The 24745-nt window shown below is 42.6% G+C and overlaps 1 protein-coding gene and 1 long non-coding RNA gene across 4 annotated transcripts in view; one reads left to right on the top strand and one right to left on the bottom strand.

The window, feature by feature from the left end:
* Positions 1-3669: 3669 nt before the first annotated feature.
* On the top strand, positions 3670-5499 carry LOC306937345. The gene is made up of 2 exons (XR_013791594.1): positions 3670-4838; positions 4876-5499. It is a non-coding gene; the product is annotated as an uncharacterized lncRNA (long non-coding RNA).
* The window catches only part of LOC306937343 (ral guanine nucleotide dissociation stimulator-like 1), a 30676-nt gene continuing 10193 nt past the window's right edge, over positions 4263-24745 (bottom strand). For 2 of the 3 annotated variants that reach the window (XM_079521054.1, XM_079521052.1), the window contains 14 exons: positions 21636-21835; positions 20794-20951; positions 19932-20180; positions 18817-18920; positions 17322-17406; positions 13832-13897; positions 11989-12078; positions 11164-11196; positions 10665-10786; positions 9395-9484; positions 8468-8594; positions 7088-7435; positions 6272-6386; positions 4263-6135 (listed from right to left, as the gene is read on the bottom strand). In XM_079521054.1, the coding sequence (XP_079377180.1) occupies positions 5996-6135; positions 6272-6386; positions 7088-7435; positions 8468-8594; positions 9395-9484; positions 10665-10786; positions 11164-11196; positions 11989-12078; positions 13832-13897; positions 17322-17406; positions 18817-18920; positions 19932-20180; positions 20794-20951; positions 21636-21835 (1927 nt within the window). In that variant the 3' untranslated portion in view covers positions 4263-5995. The remainder of the gene's footprint in view (positions 6136-6271; positions 6387-7087; positions 7436-8467; positions 8595-9394; positions 9485-10664; positions 10787-11163; positions 11197-11988; positions 12079-13831; positions 13898-17321; positions 17407-18816; positions 18921-19931; positions 20181-20793; positions 20952-21635; positions 21836-24745) is intronic. The other variant, XM_079521053.1, reaches the window with a different exon arrangement.

Below are 24745 nucleotides of genomic sequence, written 5' to 3'. Positions count from 1 at the left end.
TTAGTTGTTGTTACCTTGTAGGTTATTGTACCTTGAAAAACAGCTAACTAACCATAAAAACAGCATGAAAAAATACCGTGATAATGTTGTGTTGCTGCTTGAAAAAAATATTGTGATATTATATTTTTCCATATCGCCCTCCTCTACACTACTTGGCACATTCCCCTGGGAGCCCCCCTTCTTAACAACCCGGCCTCCTGCTCTGTTTGGCAGTTCCAGGTCTCATTCAGGGGGTGTGCCAGTAGCCTATACTGCAGTCTGCAGAGGAGATAGCCCTAGAATGTCTGTTGTTACATACAGTTGGTACAGTATTCCACATACAGGAGCCATAGATCAGTGTCATGACTTGTGGTTGCAGCGGTAGAACGAGCTGCACCCGGACGGCTTTCTCTCCGGGCGAGGGGCCCAGAATGACAGCTGGACTGAATTAATCAAAACTTCCTCTGATCATCACAAACGTCATCACCAATTGACCAGGGAAGCACAAATGTTTGGGGCACACAATTGGCAGATGCCTTGCGATAGGTGCTGGGTTTAATCACACCACCTGCCAATTGTGTGCCCCAAACATTTGTGCTTCCCTGGTCAATTTATGACGACGTTTGTGATAATCAACAGGAATTGATTGGTAAATTCAATCCATCGATCAGTCCGGGCCCTCGCCCGGAGAGAAAGCCGTCCGGGTGCAGCTCGTGAAAAAGTGGAGATATTTGACTAAATGAACGTTTTGTGCCAGAACTTTCACATGGATATGAAACTAGAGGACAATATTTCACTCCACTTCTTTGGAATTATTTAATGGGCGAGTACAAACGAAGCATTTATCACATTTATGCCGCGCACGTTTCATTTTTACCAGGAGCGGGTGCAACCGATCTATGCCTGTGATACAGAATTTACGAAGTATATGAATGATCACAGACATTCTAGGTCTACAGAGGAGACAGCTTTTACTTGTCAGCGATCAGACTGCTGAACAAGAGCAGTCTCATGCAAAGACTGAACTGATTCATGCATTCGTACATACATAGGCCTATGACCTTTTATTTATTATGCACTCACATTGGTCAAATTATGCACTTTATGCACCTCTCTTTCTCTATCCTTTTAACTGCAATGATGAGCCTGCACAACCACGTTTTTCACCCACCTTACTTGTAATGTGATGTTACAATAAAGATTGATTCTGACAGGTGACACAAGATTCCAATAAACACTGTTTACAATGTTTAAACCCCTGAAGCCTAAGTTATTTTGAAATAAAATGAATAGCTAACAATAGGCCTAAACAGTGATGCCCTTTTTGCCCCACCCCTTTTCCCCCCCTCACTGTATATGTTTCTTTTCCCTTTTACCTCCATTATGATGAATTCCTGTTCTGTTCTTTGTCTATATAGAAGTGTCTATTTGTACGTCTCTAAATGTTTTTGATGAATTGAACATGGTGGAACCTATTGGAAACAAGTGTAATGCTTAATTGGGTCGTCCACTCACAGTTAACAGCCTTTGTATTGAGTTTGTGCTTGAAATGTACTGTAATTCTGCAAACTGTTAATACATTTTTCAATCATTTTTCAATCAATCAAAAATGCCATTTCTACAATGGCTACACATTTCTACAAAACCTATGCATATCATTTTGGGCATAAACAAGAAGTTGAAGCTACATGTAAGTCTGATAATTATGTGATGTGTTCAAAATCTTCAAATCATGTAGATAGGCTACTTTACAGTTTACACGTAGGTACGCCCATTTTCCAAATTTTTTTGTGTAGGCTCATTCATAGCGCCCTTGAGTGAACATCTCAATCACAATATGAGGCCCTACAGTAGCTATCCTAGGCTTACATCTGGGCTAGCCTTTTTTTTATTTTATATAATTTAAGTTTAACCACCGACACCGTCTATAGCCTACAAATGCTTTGCGCGCGCTCGAACACTGAACTGTGTTAAAAGCAAAAAAGCAACATCACACACAAGTGCCTAATTTATTCCCGACTAGTTTTTGCTATAGGCGGCATACAGGCCTATAATTCTCAAATAAAATAACAAAATGTAAATACGGTAGGCCTACACGCACTATTCATGTATATTGCATTTAAATGTTAATGCTAAAGCAGCTAACTGTACTCACCTGACAAGAATGGAGTTTAATTGTTTGTCATGGTGATTTTGAGGACGATATGGCAATTAAATTCTATTTCAAATGTCTGTGAGTTATTTTCACTGACAATAAACTGTACTCAACTTCCATCATGTCAGTGTCAAGTTCTTTCAAATTATTTCACTCTTTTAGTCTACCGTCTAAGCTACTTCAAATTTCCAATGATCTGTCTCAACTGACAGCTGTGTTTGGACTCAGGAAACCATGCAGTGCTTTTCTGAAGCCTTCTGCAGTGTGAACAAACTGTCACTAGGTGTCAGTCATGTCATGCTGATCTATGAGCCAAACCGCCTTGGGGTTCTGTGTCTTGCTCAAGGACACTACAACACTAGGGGGAGCCTGACAGATTGAACAAGAAACCATATGATTCCCAAGCAGCCAAAATACCTCCTGAGCCAGTGCTGCCTCTATGACACCTGAACCTCACCAGGCTAAACGTTTATCTTATCTCGTCTTAAAAATGCTGCCCAACATGATCAGACTGCATGAAAAGACGTCATTCCATTATCCTTGCAACTATTCAAAACCTATTGCCATTACACAAGTTTTTATTTTAATTTTTTAGTTCACCCTTTACCTACCAGTTATCTACTGAAGCACTTACTGTGCTTCTGCATTTGGTGCATGGGATTAGTTTCGAGGGGGACAAAGGAGACCTACTGGCCTAGTATAGACTGTATAGTGCCCGTGTAAAGAGCCTAGTCTAGTGAGTGGCACGGCTTGGGTGTGGCAAGTCGTGCCAAGTAGGCTACTGGGAGCTGAGGTGTGTACAGTAGCTCCACCTCAGTAATCCATCTCCCAGGGGTCTAAACTAGTTAGTGCACTTTAACAGGGATAGACTCTCACGTTCTTGGCTGATACCGACCATACAGCAAGTCTCTCTGACCTCACCTACAGTACTTTAGTATAGACTCCAGGAGGACTCCGGTCACTGTATATCCAAATACTACTATATAGGATCATCATGAATTTATTTATCATTATTTAAATGTGTATTTAGATGTTCTATATTCTGTAGGCCTACTGTAGCTGTCTTTGTTGCACTGTTTTGTCCAGTTATTAGCTTGGAATGTTTAATGGACCACAATGGAAACAAGCCTCTGGCTTTTTGTGTCATCCATTTGGTTAACTCGTACTGCATGTACCTTTAAAATGTGTCGATAAAATATTCAATCAATAATTTCAGTGGTTAATGAATACATTTGTATTTTAACTAATTCAGGCCTATACAATAGGCCTATATGGTAATACAATCTGCAGTGATTAGATTGCATTTGGTTACATTTGTAAACTCCGTTACAAATGAATAAATGAACACATGATTACTGTGTAACCATTGACAACAACATCAACATCTCTCTGACTCATGCTTATTGATATGGAAGAGGATTGGTTTGTTTGTTAGTACTTAGGCTATGTCTACAAAATTAGCCCAATTCAACACACCCACTTCAACTTGCTACAGATGGCTTAATATAGACAGAGAGGCCACACCATAATTAGACTGTCTTAATTGTTTTTTTAATATGCATTATTTTTTTCTCTCAGACCATGACAGAAATTTGGTTCATTGTTACTAACATTGCAAATATTCATAGCTCAACTAACTATGATTTGTTTCTTTTTTAAAGCTATGTACTGTAGATCAGTGTTTGAAAACAACCAAGAGAACACATAATTCAGCAAATGCACAATTCACCAATAAAAATAAAAAAAATCACACCCAGTGTGAAGTGAGCGGTGCCTTGGGTTACGTCACTGAAATAGACTAATAGACACAGTAACCGTGTTGAAATAAACACCCAAGCCGTGCTGAAATACACACCCAAACACAAGCAGTCAAATGTTGGAGGGGCTAGTACCGCACAAAAAACACAGTGATAGTAAGACATTAAAATAGAATACAATGCAAAAACACCTGACAATTATGAACACATTAATTTAGAGCAGCAACACAGTAAATCTACTCAGCATGCATGCACAACACACACACTCTTCTCTCTCTCCCACACACACACACACACACACACACACACACACACACACACACACACACACACACACACACACTTGTCATTTCTTTTTTTTAGGCAAAAATAATAACTGATCTACAAGCTCAAAACACTTGTAGATCAGCAAGCTCACAATGATCTACATCTACTTGTACAGTATATCTGCTATTTTCGCACGACACCACTGCACAACAAAGTATAAAATAGAGCTTAAGCTCATTAACACAACTAACGCTAGATCTTCTGTCCTGAAAAGTTATGGCCTTCACTAAAACTGAAGAAGAAGTTGTACATCCATCAACATCTCTCTGACCATGACAGGAATGCCATCGAGCCAGTCGTTGTGGCCACAGTTCCTCTATGCCTCATATTTCATCAGCCGTTTCACACGGTGATGCTGGCACGGACCGAGGACAGAAAGATAGCCGTCTAGATTCTAGAACACAGATTTCCCAAACACTGGGTCGGGAGTCGGGATCCACTTGTGGGTCGTGAACACTTTTTTTTATGGGCCATGAGTAAATATCCCTAAATTATTAGTTTCCTACATTTTCTTTTGTATTATTAATCCTATTAAGACTTTTAAATGCCTTCTTAAAACACACTTTAAAACATTCTTTAGCTGTTGTAAGCCTACTGTATGTGATGTTGCACTTGCATACGTTCTTGATGTTTTAGTTTTCACCCTGTAGTGTTCAGCACTTTCCATTGTTGTAAATGTGCTCTATAAATAAAGTCTGATTTGATATTAATTCAAAACATAAAAAAATGCCATTTTGTCATGAATGAAAAAGATTTTCAATGATTTTTCAAAAATATTTCATGAATAAATAAAAAGTAAAATCAAACAAATTCCATAAATTAGAAAACAAATCTACAATCTTATCTCACAACTGTGATGGGTTGTTTTCAACCAGTGGTCCAGGGTCCACCAGTGGTCCTTGAGGGGGTTCCAGGTGGTCCCCAGCTAAATGGAGAGTTGTTACCAAATGGACCCTTATAGATCTTTAACTCTTGATTTTACACCCTCAAAAGTTTAATTATTGGTAAAAATCTGAATCAGTTAATTTACAAGTCGTCTTATCCAACGACAACAAAATATTCTTTAGTTTTGGGTCTGAGAGGCTAAATGTCATTAAATTGTGGTCCGTGGCTCAAATGCCCAATAAATAATGGGCCTTTCTATGAAAAGGGTTGAAAACCCCTGGGTTGTTGTGAGCTTCTCTTTTGGGTGTTTTGGAACCAGCGTTCTAGATGCACATTCCCACCTCTGACTTCACAATGGAATACAGTCCAGGATGCTTCTTCTCTAGTGTCTATAGTTACCGTTACCTGCCATTTTAACCCTTGGTTTTGGCTCAGGCGCCTTGGTAAACTGTCAGGCGTTTCTCAGTGTTCACATGTACAGTAAATGGGTCACTGCTCTTTGCAGTGTCACCCTCATGTGCTTCCATTGTGGGATGATGTTCGTAAGGAGCTCATTGTCCAGGGGAAATGGGCAGGGAATGTGTTCCATTGTCACAGTTCATCAGTAGTGATTCAAATAAGATTAATTCCAAGGAGTTAAAAGCTTTTCTGGTCCAAGTGTTTTCAGTTTAGTCCGTTTAAAATTTAAAATTAAAACTATGTCCCCAGATTCCTGAAGTCTTCATTTTAATCCATAAAGTGACACTGCATTATCAGCTACCGTTCTTTACTTGACATTGGGACTCTTTCGGAATCCAAAAAGTAGACAAAAACAACTACTCCATGACTTCATTTCCACTCAAGCGTTCAGTCCGTCTGTCTGTTCTTCGGCCTTCATGCCACAAGGGAGGCGCTATTTAGTGTAGCGACCCAAACTGCACGTTGCCCTCAGCGGCATCTTCTGGCCCTTCGAGAACTTACGTAGAACAAAGTCAAAGTTGCCTGCAGTGGACATGGCATAAAATACATTGGCTTTGTCTGGTATGAGCAGCTCTGAAAAGTAAGAGTAAAAAAAACAGAAATTTTAGTGGAAGCCTTCTATGGTGAACACTGACATGATTCAATGATGTTTCAGTCGCTCACTTTGCAGACTAAAGGCTGAATTAAAGGTTAAACATAATTTTCCTACCTCTTCCTGGAGAGATGAGCTGTGTGAGAGTGAACTCCTGTCTGCTCATGTGGTCCAGGTGATGTTTATCCAAGGCCCTTCGAATTACCTGGGCAGTTTTGTCCTGACTGGTCAACTGTGAAGGACACGCAAAGAACCAAAGTACTTTGTTACACATAAACTAAAGGCTGATGTGAAAAAAATACAACACTAATAGCTAGCCGTAGGGACCGCTTGCACAGCATGTGAAAACCCATCTATAAAGCAGCCATTACTCATTATCGAGACTATATTATTATTAAGTTATAACATATAGCTTACACTCTGACACTCTTTACCAGCATGTCAATTCAATCATCATGTCCTGCATCAGTTTACAAAACTCAGCCCACCAATAAATGATGATATCAATTTTCCCATTGGGTTTGTTCAGCACATTAAAATAGACTCCAATCTTTTCATTTTTCCTTTCATTTTTATTTTTTTACAACTGTAAGAACACACCCCCACTTTTAGTCATTGGTCGACTAATTATCATAAGTTGCTAATACAAAGAATATATTCCCTTGCTGGCTTTCCACACACAATGCCAACAGACCATTTTAGCGATGCGTTGTGAGCTTGTATATGAGCTATTTCATTTGTCGTATGACAAAGTATATACAGTGGTAAATTAGTATCATCACACAACTATTTATGTCAATATGACTGCTGTGAAAAAGGTCTATTGTGTTTGCTGGAGCACCCGGGCAAATCCTATCAGCTCCACACCGCACGGGCAATCTCATTTCACAACGTAAGTGCGGTCTGTGTTCATCACACCCTCGTCCAACTCACCAGGATGCTCTTGTACATGTTTCCGTTGTGTGTGCCCAGGTCCACGCTGACCCGGACGATGCAGGAGTCTGCCACCTGCCGGTTATACACCGGCAGCATGGTCAGGGACGCGGAGCGCTTGGGGGAGAAGCACTCGGGCGGGACAAGATGGTGAACCACGACCGGAGCACAGAGGTCCGGCTGTGAGCTGGATGAAGAGCAGGAGGAAGGGGACAAGAACGAAGAGGAGGAGGTAGGAGCCTCCATAGAGGAGTCCGCCGAGGAGCAGGGAGAAGACATGGAACAGGAGTACGAAGAGGACGAGGAGGAAAAGGCCTCGCAGACATTGTTACACGACAGGGAAAGCGGCTGTGGGGAGAGAGAGAGACAGAGTGAAGGGGGGGGCGGGGTGGGGGGGGGTAGGAGAGAGAGCAGGAGATGAAGATGGACAGAACAAGTGAAAGAAATTAATTTCAGTGAGTTCCTAACTCCGAGAGCATACAAACAACCAAATGGAGCTGTAAGGGTCATTACATGTTGTACACTCTCAGGGTTACAAACGGATAACTCGACACTAAGGATTTACTGTGTTCATCAAGCTCCAGCCCACACCCCATTAAACCAACAGTTTAAGCACCTGCCTCAATGGACATTCCACTCTCACTCAAGTGCCCATGCCAGTTTCAACAGCACGTCAATGAGTATCTATTGTGTCGTGATTAAACGTTCCAGCTTTCGAGGCGCGTTCAATATATTTCTCAGCTGTTCAGAATTGGGTTGACAATTATTAACTGTGATTGTGATTATTAACTATAAGAGCTATTTGGGACAACGCGTCTCTGAACAAAGACACGCTTGATTACACATACAGTATGAGAACGTGAGGCGACACATTAGCAATATTTCCATTCCTTTTTTTAGGGAATTATGATGCATCACGTAGAAAACTTTTCAATATTGCAAAAAAGAGAAAAAAAAGTTTGACACTCGCTTAATGTGGAAAAGCTGAGCTCGAGCAAAGGAATTATCGTGACATGTGAATGGAAACGCTTTAATTCCATGTGGAAATCCAAAAGTCTACCACTCTTCTGAGATGGAATCCCCACATGTCCAAGGGAGATATTGGACTTTAAGCTGTACTACCAGTAGGTGTCCTACAGCGTCTCAATAGAAGATAAGGGTGAGTGAGACCACCTCCAACCATTGCAGATGTAGGCCTACTAGTTATACATTATATTAACATACTCCACCATACTTCAGATGGATTGAAACGAGCATTTTATTCATTACAATAAGTTCCGGATTGCAGCCTTAAACAATAAATAACAAAATGATAATAAATAATGATGTGGAGACCTTGCCCAGCAGTTTTTATTGCGCTACAGACACACATGTACACACCTGCAGTCTAATGGAGCAGCCTCCATTGGACGAGAGGTCTTCCATGTCAGAACCACTGGATCCAGAAGACGACACACTGATCTGGTCCGGTAGCATCTTCTTGGAACTGTCATTCACTGTCAAGAGGCTGAACACAAACACACCGGCTTTCTGAACAACTGGCTTAAATATTATATGATGTTGCCTCTTTGGCAGGCAAAAGCCTGATTTATGCATCGTTGCATGATGCTGTCGTGGACCCGAAATTGCCGATATGCAAGCTCTCAACACTGCGATGTGACGTGAGCTTGTAGATCTGCTATTCTTGGAGCCTGACAGCGCCATATGACGGAATATAAATAAAAATACAAACAGGGAGTGAATGTGTTATATTGATTGAAAAACACCCTTGAAATGACTCCTGTATCTCAAGGTCTCTAAATCGGTACCAAAACACAACAATAAAGCACTCACTGAAAACCAGGTGCTGGGCTGAGGTCAGAATCCACAAAGAAGAATAATGTCTGCACACTGGGTCATCATGCTCCAAAGTCCAATGGTGTAAAAAGGAACCAAAATAAATGTTTAAGCTTTGGAGCATGACCCAGTGTGCAGACTTCATTCTTCTAAGACAGTCCTGGCCTCTCAACGAGCTATACGGGTTTCTAATAAGCAAGGTACTTTCAAAGGACGAGGAACGAGGCAGAGTCTATAATAACATATAATAACCTCCCTGTCCAATATTTAACTATCCGGAAGGCACGTTGACTATATGGTGACGGTCTTCTTTGCCCAGCTAGAAATAGTGATGTGTATAAATACTTCATCCATTAGTACAAATGTGCTTCAAACGTCTATATGAAGACTGCATGTTCACCTCTGTGTGAGTAGGATTTACCAGGTGAGCGTGTAGTGTAGATTAGACGTGTAGATAGGTACTGTACTTACGAAGTGAGTTTCTTTGTGAGAGTGCGATGGCTCCAGGGCCCTGGTGAACACAGGTCCACTGGAGGCTCCAGGCGAATCGACAGCTCATAACTGTCAAACGACAAAAATAAACAATGCTGTTAACATATCGATTCAATCCCTGCAGCCATCACACTTTGGGAACTTCTGGGAACTCAGATTACACTTTGGGTAACCAGCTAACCTAGTTCACATAACCTACATTTGTAAATACTGGATGTTATTAGAAACGGCCCCACCTTGTGTGAACCTGCCAGTGTGTGGACCTAGTGTTTCACATGACACTCTGATAGATGAACCTTCCAATTGCACAACTCAGATGATTATACAACTACTACCAGTGACTTTGGCTTTCAAAATAACACACTCTGGAATATGATCCTATATGGGCCAACCAGATCGTCTTCCTTCTCTTGATATAAAAAAAACTGTGCTGAATCAACAATACCAGTTCTTGCAAAGGGGTTCATGTGTAAACCCTGGTCTCCTGGAAAATCCCAATTTAGCCAGGGGAGATATTATGCTTTTGAGCTTCAAGTTCAAGCACCAGGGTCTACATTTCTCTATGGAAAAGTAGGGAGATCACCTCCAGCCACTGCTGATGTAATACATCTTACGTGTATTGTATTAATGTACTCTACCAATCAGATTAGTTAAATAATGTTTTATTCATTAAAATAAGGTCTGTTTTGCGGCTTTAAATACTATATAATGAAGGGGAATCCATTACATTCTCTTCAGTAAAGAGTACTAGTAGTAAGCAGTCTTTATTGAGACAGACGGGGCAGTGTTGTGTCGCATAATTGTAGAGAGAGAGGGGGTTCTAACCCATTAAGAACGTGAATCTCATTTTAGATTTTAGCTACTGTATATAGCAAATGGGTTGGATATTCACAAATAACAGATATACAAGCTCAAGAGCTCAAGAGGATTTATTTTTAAATAATATGCATTTTTTTTAAAGCAAAAATCTTTGCTTCTGGCGGTTCTTGAAACAAAATATTTTGAGATGGGAGTCTGCGACTAAATAATATGTGTGGGGGTCCTGGACAAAAGGTTTGAGAACCACTGACACAGAAGTTTTTCTGAAAACTGAGGATTTAGAAGACATTTTTCAATGGGTTGCGTGCCAGTGTCGTGCACCTAACATATCCAACCTACAAGCTCACAACGCGTTATGAGCCTGTAGATCGGCTATTTCCTGTGCACAAAATCTGCATGCAACTTCAGGCTAAGCACCCTTCCACCTCACCTCTCCAGGTCAGTGAGCATCTTGTGTTCCCGCAGCCAAGCATCGATCCTGGGGTGTTGAGGCAGGTTGTACTGGGCACAGGAGGCCTGGAGCAGGGTGATCTGGGAGAGAATCTCATACTCCTGCCAAGGAGATAAATCGAACACAATTAAAGATAAAGTGTGCCGCAGACACACAAGAGGATAAACTGTACTCTTGTAACCTGTACGGTTAGTTACATAACTGTGGGGGGACACGAGACGGCAAGACACTTTGAACAGTCATAAATTCTCTCAAGGAGACAGAGAGAATGGTGAATGGAGAGCAAAACAAAATAAGTGTGCTTATCTCTCCCATTCTGCACTGTAAAATAATGCTCTGTATACCTAGTCAAGCATCCTGCCTAGAGACCAGAATCTACCAAGGTGATAACACTGCTGACATATTTGTCAAACACCTTTTTTCACCTTGAATCTTAAAAATTATAATATGGAAGTGGGCATAAAGAGTAAATGCTTACCCTTCTCCTCTTCTCAAAGTTTATGAGCTCCCCCTGTCAAAACAATAAACATCTGTCAAAACAATAATAAAAATACAGTGCTTCACGTGATTAACACTTTATCAGAGATTACAGTGACTGAGAAGAACGTAACAGAATGTGATAAAAAGGAATGTAAATAAGGGCGTTTGACAAGTAGACACCATAAACTTAATGTGCTGGGGGAAATTACATGAGACATATATTTCTGTTTGATGAATGTGGGGCCTCTGTGTGTTTGCAATCACTTCCTCATGTGAATATCTAGCTACTGTAGCTGAGTGGGTAGAGAGGCCGCCTGGGAATTGGAAGGATTCAACCCTCGGCTTGCTATGTATCAGAGTGTGTCCATGAGCGACACTTAACCCCAATGTGACGCGTTGTACGCTTGAAGATGGGCTTTTTATCCCAGATTCCCCACTATTTTTTTTTTCTTTTTAAGATTTGTTTTAGGCTTTTCTGCCTTTATTGATAGATACAAGTGAAGATTGACAGGAGAGATGGAGAGAGAGAAGGGGGGAGACATGCAGCAAAGGTCGTCATGAACAGGACTCGAACACGCAAAGCACTGTCAGGCCAGAGCCTACTGTATATGTGGCATGCGGCCGGCCCTTTCCCCACTATTTTTACAGAGTATAATACTACTACTACTTAAGTGGTTAATCAGATGAATCGATGTGGTTGATTATAAAAAGTCTATTCATTGATGTATACAAAAGAAATGTGATACTCAATTATCCAAAAAGGTAATCGATAGAATAATGGCTAAGAAAATAATGGCCAGCCTTGCAGCTCTACAGTATTTACCTCCAGGGTGTCTGGCAGGGCAGTGTCCAACATGGTGAGGACTGTGAGGTAGGTGCCCAGGTAGGGAACCACGGCACTTGTGCTGCTCTGCTGGAAAGAAGATAACAAAACAAAAACAGACATGATGTGTAGTGCAAGTTGAATTGTGTCTATGGAGCATACTGTGTGATAGTTTTTTTAGTCTACAACAGCAGACGTGTGCCAGGCAATGTTTGGTCTCAAGTAGGGATGTCCCGATCACGTTTCTTTGCTCCCGATCAGATTCCGATCATTTGATTTTGAGTATCTGCCGATAGATTTTTCCCGATCGGATATTTATATTTTTGAGGGGCGCTAGACCCTCCTCTATACAGGTTTATTTTTTGATTTTAGTTCAATGTTTGTTTTAAAAACGACATTGACAATGAAGAGAGGTTTAAAGTTTGTTTTGTTCAATGTTTGTTTTAAAAATGCCATTGACAATGAAGGGAAAATGTACATCATCTTGTCCCTAACATAAACATTAAATCCCATTAACAATAAAGAGAATTTACTGTTTGTTTTGACACCGTTTGTTTTACATCATAATTACATCACCTAATCATAGCAACATGAGTTAGACTTTAATATATTATTGCCCCTCACTTCACACGGGTGTGATTATTTTTGAGGGGCGCCAGCCCCTCCTATATACAGGTTTAATGTTTGTCTTTAGTTCAATGTTTGTTTTGTAAACGCCATTGACAATGAAGGGAAAGTTTACGTCATAATGTGCCTCATTAAGTCATATTGTCCATTTATTGTTAATGGCGTTTAATGTTTGTGTTTGCACCGTTTGTTTTATATCACCTGATCAACATGAGTTAGACTTTAATATATTAGCTCCCCTCACTTCACACAGGTGTGATTTTTATAGACACTTATGCCATAGTACAATATCCAAAATCCCAGACAATATCCAGTCTAATATCATGATATGGATATAATATTGATACGTTTCTTTGCTCCCGATCCGATTCCGATCATTTGAAAATGATGTGATCGGCCCTGATTTGGAAATATCGATATGGGACAGCCGAAACGGTATCGAATGTCATGGACCTTTTATATGAAGAAAGTCCCATCTGCAGACTGCAGATGTAGAACACAGTAGGCTCGTGTTACAGCCATGGAGAAATGTACTGTACTGACTCATAAAAAAAAGACCCGTCTGCTCTAATTATTACTGGCTTTTAATCCTGGTAATCCAAGGCCATTTCAAACTTGTCAGCAGCAGCCCTGAGGGGGACTAAAGATAGGTTTCGACTCCCTGCCACGTCAGACCCATTAACAACCCTGAGCGAGCCAACAGTCACTTGTGGTTTGGTTCGACAGAGTTTTGTAACACGAGAACATTTTCTTTTCACATGTGACTTATGAGAAGCCAGCATCACACTAGCCTTGTGGGAATATACTAGAGGACAACACCAGAATCCCTTCTTTCCAACGAGCAAGGATGATTAGAAACAGTTCTTCCTTCTTTTGCACATTAATCCATTGGTGCTCTACTATAGCCCAATGCAGTGGCTCCCAAACGGTGTGCCGCAAGACACATCCACATTCACACATTTAAAAACAAATTGTAATCGTGAGCTTGAAGATGTGTATTTGGACTATTTTCGCTATGAACACAGGAGTGAAACTTGCCCACTGGTGTGATTTGGGCACAAACAGTTTTAAAACCACTGGCCTAATGCATCCTAGTGCACCATTTATTCACTAAAGTTTTTTTTAGCTATTGAAGGCTTAACATTGACCTTGAACTAGACCTCAGTTTATGGACGCAGAGATGTAAATTCACTCACTCCACTGAGGTATGGCTTACCGGCATCTGTTTGGAGATAGGACACCACTTGGGAGAAACGTTATACATGGCAGGCTGGCTCCTATCCTGTGAGGAAAGATCACACGGGGGGTTGGGGCTATGTTTAGTTCAATGTTACAAGTGACTACAGGGTGCCATCGTCGAATAAATGAATACAACGCCAACAAGAATCACTGCCTTTCTCTGACAAGCACCTCAACTCAACTTTATTGACACTATATAAATGCATCATTTATAATTTAATCATGACAGGTGTAAAGAAAATTATATAGAAGTGGGCGAAAGCAGTTGTCGTACAAGCTCTATCATTTGTAGTTTCAAGAAAGGGGGAAAAGGGGGAAAGAAAGAAACAAGCATTGGAATTAAGCAGTTGCAATTGCAGCAATATTAAGAGTTATGTACATTGTGTGTGTGTGTGTGTGTGTGTGTGTGTGTGTGTGTGTGTGCATTGCCCTGTCCGTACTGCTCCAGTGTGCCAGCTGATTTCACAGTTTTCTCCTTTGCTTCATTCTGTCAATATGTTTTTAGAGACCAGTGTCTCGTTGAGATACTGAATGCTGAAAAGCTGTATTTATTTATTTTTTTCGCCGATACTCAATACTGTGAATTCGCCTGTTCACACTTGTACAAGAGACGGTCTCAAAATGCTCTTGTTGGTTAAATAGAATATTCATAAACAAATCATTGTTTAATTTGATGGCCTTGCTGCCCAGGGCAGGCATTTAGCCCTTGTGCCCTAAAAAAATGGACTACACCAAATGCCCTAAAACGATGAAATTCCAAGCCTGCATGGAAGGATTGCAGAGTCACTCCTCATCTACTGCCACTGTCTGTAAACTCACTTCAGGCCAGAGCACTTACTTATTATCATTGCACTTCCTGCTTGTAACTATTATTTTGATTCAAATAGATGCTAGTTATGTTATTTAGTGACATCATGTAGATGCGTCGATGGCAGGTTTGACGTCTACTCGTTACCCTGTAGTTACTCTGTAGCACATACAGTACTGCATTTGTTTTCTTAGCACTAGTTCCTCAACCACTTATTTTTCTCTGTTATTGTTTGACTAGAGCTACAGCATTTATTCTTATCTTGCACTTTGTAGGTTGCTCTAGATAAGGACATCCGCTAAATGCTTAGATTGTAACTGGAGGAGTGACTATATGGACTCAATAATATAATATACCGGACTCATGGGCCATGGCTCAGTGGTCCAGGCACCTTGGCTGGTAATGCAGTGTGCCGCGGGTTTGACTCCCGATCCCAACGGCCTTTACTGCATGTCTTCCCCCCCCATCTCTCTCCCCATTTCCTGTCAGCCTACTGTCTGTCCCTCCATAAAAAATATATATAAAATAAAGGCGAAAGCCACAAAAAAAAAACATTGAAATATATATATATATATATATATATATATATATATATATATATATATAAAATATACCTACAATAAATTGAGTATAATCTAAATTTCAATACTAAATTGGAATATGCTGAAAGTAGAGGGGTAACAGGACTCTTTTCCAGCTGTGTACAGTGAGTTTGCCTATGCACAGTGCCTCGTTTGTCCAAAGCAACACCAGGACAAGACTGAAGCATTCTGTTGTGAGTGCATGCGTTCATTCATTTGTTTGAGTGTGCGTGCGGGATACAGTTTACCCAGATAAAAGCTTCCTTTATAAATTAGGGAGTGTCTGAAAAGGACTTCAATTGTAAATAGATTAAACAAAGCTGTGAGACACTTCAAAGCATTTCCAAACCTTTGTGAAGCAGTTAACACATTAGTTAGTTTGGCTTTCATGGACAAAAAGTGCAGGATCCAAGTCCATATTGACTTAGCAGTCTTTTCACTGCAACACCTCTGAAGAGAATGGCTGAAGGAACATGGGAAATTAACCCTTGCTGTGTGCTTACGGACGTCGGACTCTCACATACTATTGAACACCTGTTAAGCCATTTAACATTAACTCAAGTAAAAATGATATTAATAAGTAAGTAGCCAAGTAAGTCTTTAATCTTATCTTGTGTGTGTGTGTGTGTATGTATGTATGTGTATATATATATATCTCACACACACACACACACACACACACACACACACACACACACACACACACACACACACACACACACACACACACACACACACACACACACACACACACACACACACACACACACACACACACACACACACACACACACACACACACACACACACACACACACACTATGAAAATAATATTTAACATTAATTATACTTTGAACAAGAAAACTAGTAATGCACTGATGTTCCTTCTTTTTTTTGTGGTTACCAATCAGGACACATCAGCTGCATAATTGTCAATACCAAGGGCAGCTAAAGTAAGTCAAATAATGGCCGATACATCAGCCAGACTGATATATGGGCTGGGTTCTAGCTGAAAACTGGTATTCTCTTGTGAACAAGTGACTGCTCCTGGACTGTTCTTTGTTCTGTTCGTTTAAAAACTAACCATTATGTCCCACAGTGGTTAACATCACAGTTAAATATTGATAGATTTAACAGTCTGGCCTGTTAAATACCTTTAACAGGCCTTCTGTAGAAGCAACACCACTCTGCCAAATTGATAGGCTCGTCTTTGCCAACACATAACAGCTGAACATTAATCATGCGACCCAAGGCTGTAAAAGGTTGGTTTATGCTAATAAACGTCTATATAAATTTCTATAAGCAATAAAGCACATGAACCCTGGCGTCCCTATTCTGGATTGAACATGCAGTGAAAATAGCAGATTTATAAGCTCACAACACGTCGCATGCTGATGCATTGTGAGCTTGTAGTCTTGGCAACTATTGGATATTTATGTGTAGAGCGAAACAGAAGGGAGCAGTGCGGAGTCAGGTCAAGCAAAGTGGAGTATTTCGGTAGAAACCAGTCAACTCCATTCATCAGGTTTTATTTTTCACTCATAAATCTAAATTCTATTGAATACCCTTTATGTCTGTGTGTTGGTTAAAAAAATATTGAACCAATGAAAAGTATTAAAAAGTGCTTCTGACAAGACGGCTAACTCCACTCATAAACCAACTAAATGGAAAAAGCGGCACTCCAAAATAAAAGATGCTAGAATGGCTCAGATGCAATTTCTCATGTTTATTTGCGAACGCTGACGCTTTTCGGCAGAGCCTTCTTCAGAGAAGACTAAAAGGTTTTTAGTCTTTTTAGTCTCCCTTATATAAAGTCAAAATACAAACTTTGATTAGGCAGTATTGCTTTCTTTAAAAAAATATATATATGGTTTTCTTCATTTCCTGAAAAAAGTATATTTTTCATTTCCTGAAAGGAATTATCTGGTTTCTGCCCGACAGCAGATATACAGGCTACATTGAGCCTAGTATAGGTGCCTGGACCGCTACGCCAGCTGTTTGGACCATATCCACTAAATTAACATGGAATGAAGACATAACATTGTTTGTAATAAGCTAATTTTGGCTGGTCTTCTTACCTCCACCAGGATCTCTCTGTTGGAGAGAACACAGTTCTCATCAGGGAAGGTCTCCCATAGGTTGTCAAAGGTTGCCATACTCTCCCTGGAAGAACAAAAACAAAAAACACACAAACATTTATTACAGTAGCCAGCTGGTCCGAACCTACCAACAGTCTTACATTCCTGGACCTAGGCCAATCTAATGAGGTCTCATTGTGTCATAAACACACTTGTTGGTCAAGGACCATGCAACTCACATGCACCTATTTGGGCCTAGACGACATGTTTACAACAGAGAAAATGAATATAGACATATTATGGTTCAATTATCCGTGACATTGTCAACTTTTATTGGCATGTTAAAGTGTTTTAGGTCCCGAAGTGACATAAAATATGGGTCGCATTGAAAGTGCAACATTTGCACTTTAGTCTTACATAACAAGTTCATCGCCCTCATTAAAATAATGATGACGAAGAAAAACATGTGATACAAGGCAATATAAGTCATAGAGCTTGGATCAAAACCAAAGGTTTGAAATGTCTGACTCAGTTGTCATCGTGTCCGACATCCGTGCACGGTTGTATTACACCACCAGTGGTCTCCTGGCCAAGAATGGGCAATACATTCCAACTGAATGAGTGAGATCATCCAATTAAGCCCGATTTAGATGCGTGTCGGAGTCACTCATCTAAAATAGCCAGTCTTCAAAGAATATCACAGTTAAATGCATTGTGAGCTTGTAGACGGGCTGTTTTCGGTGCGTGACACCCGTACGGAACAACAGTAATAACTAACTAAAGGTTGGCACATGTGAACCCAGACATGGGTTTTAAGACCAACTCTCAAGTTCATTATTATAATACTAGACAATAAGACAATCTCCATCCTCCCTTCAGCCGTAAAACTCATGGCCAATTCTCCATTAAAGACAGAGGTTCTTTACTCTGGAATACACACACTTATTAGCAACTCCTCATATTCACTCAGTAACTTTACACTACAGGCATATTCACAGACTATGGTCCCGGATGCGCACTCGGGACCACTTGGCAGATGTTGTGGTAGTGTGAATGCTGCGTGAAGTGTACTCGGGTGCGGAAGAATCAAGGCCAATGTGAATCATGGCCAGATGGGACCAGGCAATCGTATTCGGGAACAGTTTGAATCAAACAGACTCAGTGTGAATCTGCCCTTAGATTGAGGGCCAGCCTGATGAATCAAGACTCTCCACTTGCTTCTACCATATAATGTAGCCCTACTTCTGCATACACATACGTACACACGCACCCACACATTCAACTACACACAAGGTACTTGTCGTTTCCATGTCTGTTTGATTACTATGTTTAACTTATTACTTGTTTATTATTTTAGGCGAGAACCTTGAACCTTGTATAAGGTATATGGGTTTCCTTTCTCACCTGCACTTATTTCTGTCTTTTAATAATGTTACCTTTTTGTACCATTTTTATTGCGGGAATAAATGAAACCTAAAAACATGATGTCCCTTACCTGTTGACAGCAGCCCAGGTCTTCCTCAGCCTGTGAACAGCATTGGACTGAAGGGCAGAAAGGATGGCCCTGAGAGAGGACAAGTTCTTCAGCTGCCGACATTCCTGTAGGAGCAACAAGTGAACAGCAGTGTTGGAATTCAGTACTCATTCTAGTCTAAACGCAGTGGTTCCCAAACTTTTCAGGTCGAGACTCAAAAGAGAGATTAGACTTTTGCCCGGGACTATTGAAAATATAAGATCTACAAGTACATCAGCTATATTCACTACTTCTTAATTAATATTATTTTTATTTATGGAATTTCTTAGATATGTTTGTTTGTTTTAATTTTTTTTTAAATATATATATTTTTTTTAAGGCCAAAGGCATGGGGAGAGAGTATGTTTTGCACTCCGTCCGTGTGTGTGTCTGTGTGTGAGTGTCCGTTTGTCTACAGCTAATCTCCGGCACCGTTAACCCAATTTTGCACACACTTTTTCTTTTGAATTTGCTTCTGATCCGACTCCTATGGAATGGTTCAGGGAGTGCAGTCATCAGGAGTCAGACCTTGACTTGATCAAAACACTGTTGCAACACTCGCTCATCTGGCAAGCTAATGTGGCTTCCTGTCGCATTGCCAATCTGGATATAAACATTCACACCATACATGTGTATTTACGATGTATGTATTTCGATGTCAATCAACTTAAAATGTACTTAATATTGGATTGTGTCACTCAGACACAGTATTAACAATATGGCGTCACATATGGTGTGAATGCACCTTTACAGCACCAATCATTGCCGTCTATAGGTTGAAAATGCCTTTTCAATCTACAGCAGTAGACCAATTTAAAAAATATATGTTTTGCCAACACTAAAGACTCTTCATACACAAGATGTGATTATTGCAACATACTCCTTTGCTGATCCCCACCAGTCATGATGTAACCAGGCGTGTACAATACCAGGTGTGCGTGCGTGCGCGTGCGTGCGTGTGTGCGTGTGTGCGTGTCCGTGACTCACTGGAATGCATTTTTGAAATATGTGAAGGAGGTGTGTTCAAGCTAAGCCAGACCATTAAGTTGCTCTTTGAATCTCGGCCACAGTGGCTTCGAGTCACTCTCGTCACCAACCTGTGCCACTCGGATCCACTTCTCTATGATGCGGGCCCTCTGTGCTGGGCTGGTGCGAGTCCTGCGGGACGAGGGGGGGCTGGAGGTGGCGAGGGGGGGCCGGCACAGCAAGGAGGTGATGACCCGGTTGGTGACAGCGTTGAACTGGGCGATGGTGGCCCGGGTGGTGGGGGACATGTTGGGCTTCTTATCCCTCTGCGACCACACACAGCCCAGACACTGGTAAGGCACCAGCTTAACAAACAGAGCCTGGAACACAGTGAGAAGGAATGAATGAATTAATTTTATTTGTATAGCACCTTTCCAAACATATAGTTACAAAGTGCTTTACAGACAGGTTATAAAACAGTAATCATAAAAGACATCAAAACAACAAAACATCAAGACACAATACAACATGAAAAAATAACAGGTCATCAAAACAATTAAAAACAATATTAGGAAAAACACTTGGCATACAGAGAAGGATTTAGTCAGTAGTGAGTGATGTGTCACCTTTAGCAACCTTCCGTTAGTGTAGGGAGTATTACTATTCTCAATGTGAAGCAAATCAAGCGACATAGCCGATATACGAGCTCACAGCGTGTCACAATGCATTGGGAGCTTATCTATTATCTATTGGGCCAAAATAGGGGCTGATCCTCACTGACATTTTCTTTTGAGTTTTTTATAGACAAAAATGCATATACATCATACATAATATGTACATAATTTTTCAAAAGCATAAGACATGAGTGTAAATGTGTGTGTTAGTGTGTAAGTACACCAGGTTGAAAGTGGTTACACTAACAACCGATCCTGATTGAGGTCACGTCAAAACGAGATGTGACAAAGCCCTTTCAGAGCATTTCCTCTCACTTACAGAGTCGAGGCGGGTGAGCTGCTCTGCGATGGCGTGCACGGAGAAATCCATGATGTCACTTGCTTCCTGATAGGTCTCACAATCCAATCCTTCCGTGCCAGAAGAGCCTTCTTCCTGTTCCATATCTGCCTGGGCAGAATGCCTCGTTGTCTCCATTTCTGGAACATCGACAAATCAAAAAACATGTGAAATTTGTGCATTTCTTAGATAAATGCAGCCAGATCAGGACTCACACGGTCACACACTATACTATTATTGAATACATCTTTATCGTATTTCTACTTTGTGTATGTTACTACCTCAAACTCAACTTTATTGTTAAATCACACACAATTACAGCTGAAGAGAGAGTGATATTAGTTATACAAGCTCACAGCATTTCTAGTTTCAAGGAAGAGTTGGACTACATAAAATAAAAGGATAGGAACAAAATATTTGATTATTTATATATTTTACCCTTGAAGCTTAAATATTATCGCTGTGCTGAAATTTGTATCTGTCCTGTTTCCTACTGCAGTGCAGCTATGACAAATTAGTTTCTCAATAAATGTTTGTCCCTATGTAGTCCACAAGTAGATTGGTCAACAGCACAGGTAAAGTTAATCAAATTGTCCATTGTCCCCCAAACAAGACTGACAGCATTTCTTCATACTGTAGTACTTCTGTACTTTAAATCCCAACATATGATCCGGGACGTGATATGGAATTCAACAGGACAGGAGGAAATCTATCGCTCATTAGAAATGAATGTACCACAAAAACAGTGTGTAACAGAAAACAAATTGGACATCGGTGGAACATACACATTCAATGACACGTGCGAACTGCAGAGGTGTAGTTACCTTCCTTCTGGAACCTCCTCATTAGTTCCTCTGCCTGTCCGGCCAAGGAGCAGTAGTTGGGCTGGCAGCGCATGTTGGTGGATACAGCCGCACTGATCTGCAGGTGATCCAGCAGCAGCCTGAGTGCCGCGTGCATGGGAGGACTCCTGAAGTCCTCGCTGTACTCGTCCAACCATGTCTGGAGCAGGGTCAACACCGGACTGGGGAGACATGAGTGCATTCACAGGGTCAACACCGGACTGGGGAGACATGAGTGCATTCACAGGGTCAACACCGGACTGGGGAGACATGAGTGCATTCACAGGGTCAACACCGGACTGGGGAGACATGAGTGCATTCACAGGGTCAACACCGGACTGGGGAGACATGAGTGCATTCACAGGGTCAACACCGGACTGGGGAGACATGAGTGCATTCACAGGGTCAACACCGGACTGGGGAGACATGAGTGCATTCACAGGGTCAACACCGGACTGGGGAGACATGAGTGCATTCACAGGGTCAACACCGGACTGGGGAGACATGAGTGCATTCACAGGGTCAACACCGGACTGGGGAGACATGAGTGCATTCACAGGGTCAACACCGGACTGGGGAGACATGAGTGCATTCACAGGGTCAACACCGGACTGGGGAGACATGAGTGCATTCACAGGGTCAACACCGGACTGGGGAGACATGAGTGCATTCACAGGGTCAACACCGGACTGGGGAGACATGAGTGCATTCACAGGGTCAACACCGGACTGGGGAGACATGAGTGCATTCACAGGGTCAACACCGGACTGGGGAGACATGAGTGCATTCACAGGGTCAACACCGGACTGGGGAGACATGAGTGCATTCACAGGGTCAACACCGGACTGGGGAGACATGAGTGCATTCACAGGGTCAACACCGGACTGGGGAGACATGAGTGCATTCACAGGGTCAACACCGGACTGGGGAGACATGAGTGCATTCACAGGGTCAACACCGGACTGGGGAGACATGAGTGCATTCACAGGGTCAACACCGGACTGGGGAGACATGAGTGCATTCACAGGGTCAACACCGGACTGGGGAGACATGAGTGCATTCACAGGGTCAACACCGGACTGGGGAGACATGAGTGCATTCACAGGGTCAACACCGGACTGGGGAGACATGAGTGCATTCACAGGGTCAACACCGGACTGGGGAGACATGAGTGCATTCACAGGGTCAACACCGGACTGGGGAGACATGAGTGCATTCACAGGGTCAACACCGGACTGGGGAGACATGAGTGCATTCACAGGGTCAACACCGGACTGGGGAGACATGAGTGCATTCACAGGGTCAACACCGGACTGGGGAGACATGAGTGCATTCACAGGGTCAACACCGGACTGGGGAGACATGAGTGCATTCACAGGGTCAACACCGGACTGGGGAGACATGAGTGCATTCACAGGGTCAACACCGGACTGGGGAGACATGAGTGCATTCACAGGGTCAACACCGGACTGGGGAGACATGAGTGCATTCACAGGGTCAACACCGGACTGGGGAGACATGAGTGCATTCACAGGGTCAACACCGGACTGGGGAGACATGAGTGCATTCACAGGGTCAACACCGGACTGGGGAGACATGAGTGCATTCACAGGGTCAACACCGGACTGGGGAGACATGAGTGCATTCACAGGGTCAACACCGGACTGGGGAGACATGAGTGCATTCACAGGGTCAACACCGGACTGGGGAGACATGAGTGCATTCACAGGGTCAACACCGGACTGGGGAGACATGAGTGCATTCACAGGGTCAACACCGGACTGGGGAGACATGAGTGCATTCACAGGGTCAACACCGGACTGGGGAGACATGAGTGCATTCACAGGGTCAACACCGGACTGGGGAGACATGAGTGCATTCACAGGGTCAACACCGGACTGGGGAGACATGAGTGCATTCACAGGGTCAACACCGGACTGGGGAGACATGAGTGCATTCACAGGGTCAACACCGGACTGGGGAGACATGAGTGCATTCACAGGGTCAACACCGGACTGGGGAGACATGAGTGCATTCACAGGGTCAACACCGGACTGGGGAGACATGAGTGCATTCACAGGGTCAACACCGGACTGGGGAGACATGAGTGCATTCACAGGGTCAACACCGGACTGGGGAGACATGAGTGCATTCACAGGGTCAACACCGGACTGGGGAGACATGAGTGCATTCACAGGGTCAACACCGGACTGGGGAGACATGAGTGCATTCACAGGGTCAACACCGGACTGGGGAGACATGAGTGCATTCACAGGGTCAACACCGGACTGGGGAGACATGAGTGCATTCACAGGGTCAACACCGGACTGGGGAGACATGAGTGCATTCACAGGGTCAACACCGGACTGGGGAGACATGAGTGCATTCACAGGGTCAACACCGGACTGGGGAGACATGAGTGCATTCACAGGGTCAACACCGGACTGGGGAGACATGAGTGCATTCACAGGGTCAACACCGGACTGGGGAGACATGAGTGCATTCACAGGGTCAACACCGGACTGGGGAGACATGAGTGCATTCACAGGGTCAACACCGGACTGGGGAGACATGAGTGCATTCACAGGGTCAACACCGGACTGGGGAGACATGAGTGCATTCACAGGGTCAACACCGGACTGGGGAGACATGAGTGCATTCACAGGGTCAACACCGGACTGGGGAGACATGAGTGCATTCACAGGGTCAACACCGGACTGGGGAGACATGAGTGCATTCACAGGGTCAACACCGGACTGGGGAGACATGAGTGCATTCACAGGGTCAACACCGGACTGGGGAGACATGAGTGCATTCACAGGGTCAACACCGGACTGGGGAGACATGAGTGCATTCACAGGGTCAACACCGGACTGGGGAGACATGAGTGCATTCACAGGGTCAACACCGGACTGGGGAGACATGAGTGCATTCACAGGGTCAACACCGGACTGGGGAGACATGAGTGCATTCACAGGGTCAACACCGGACTGGGGAGACATGAGTGCATTCACAGGGTCAACACCGGACTGGGGAGACATGAGTGCATTCACAGGGTCAACACCGGACTGGGGAGACATGAGTGCATTCAC

The sequence above is a fragment of the Electrona antarctica genome (genome assembly GCF_951216825.1).
Source record: "Electrona antarctica genome assembly, chromosome: 14".
NCBI lineage: Eukaryota > Metazoa > Chordata > Actinopteri > Myctophiformes > Myctophidae > Electrona > Electrona antarctica.
This window is presented reverse-complemented; position numbering and strand designations above follow the sequence as displayed.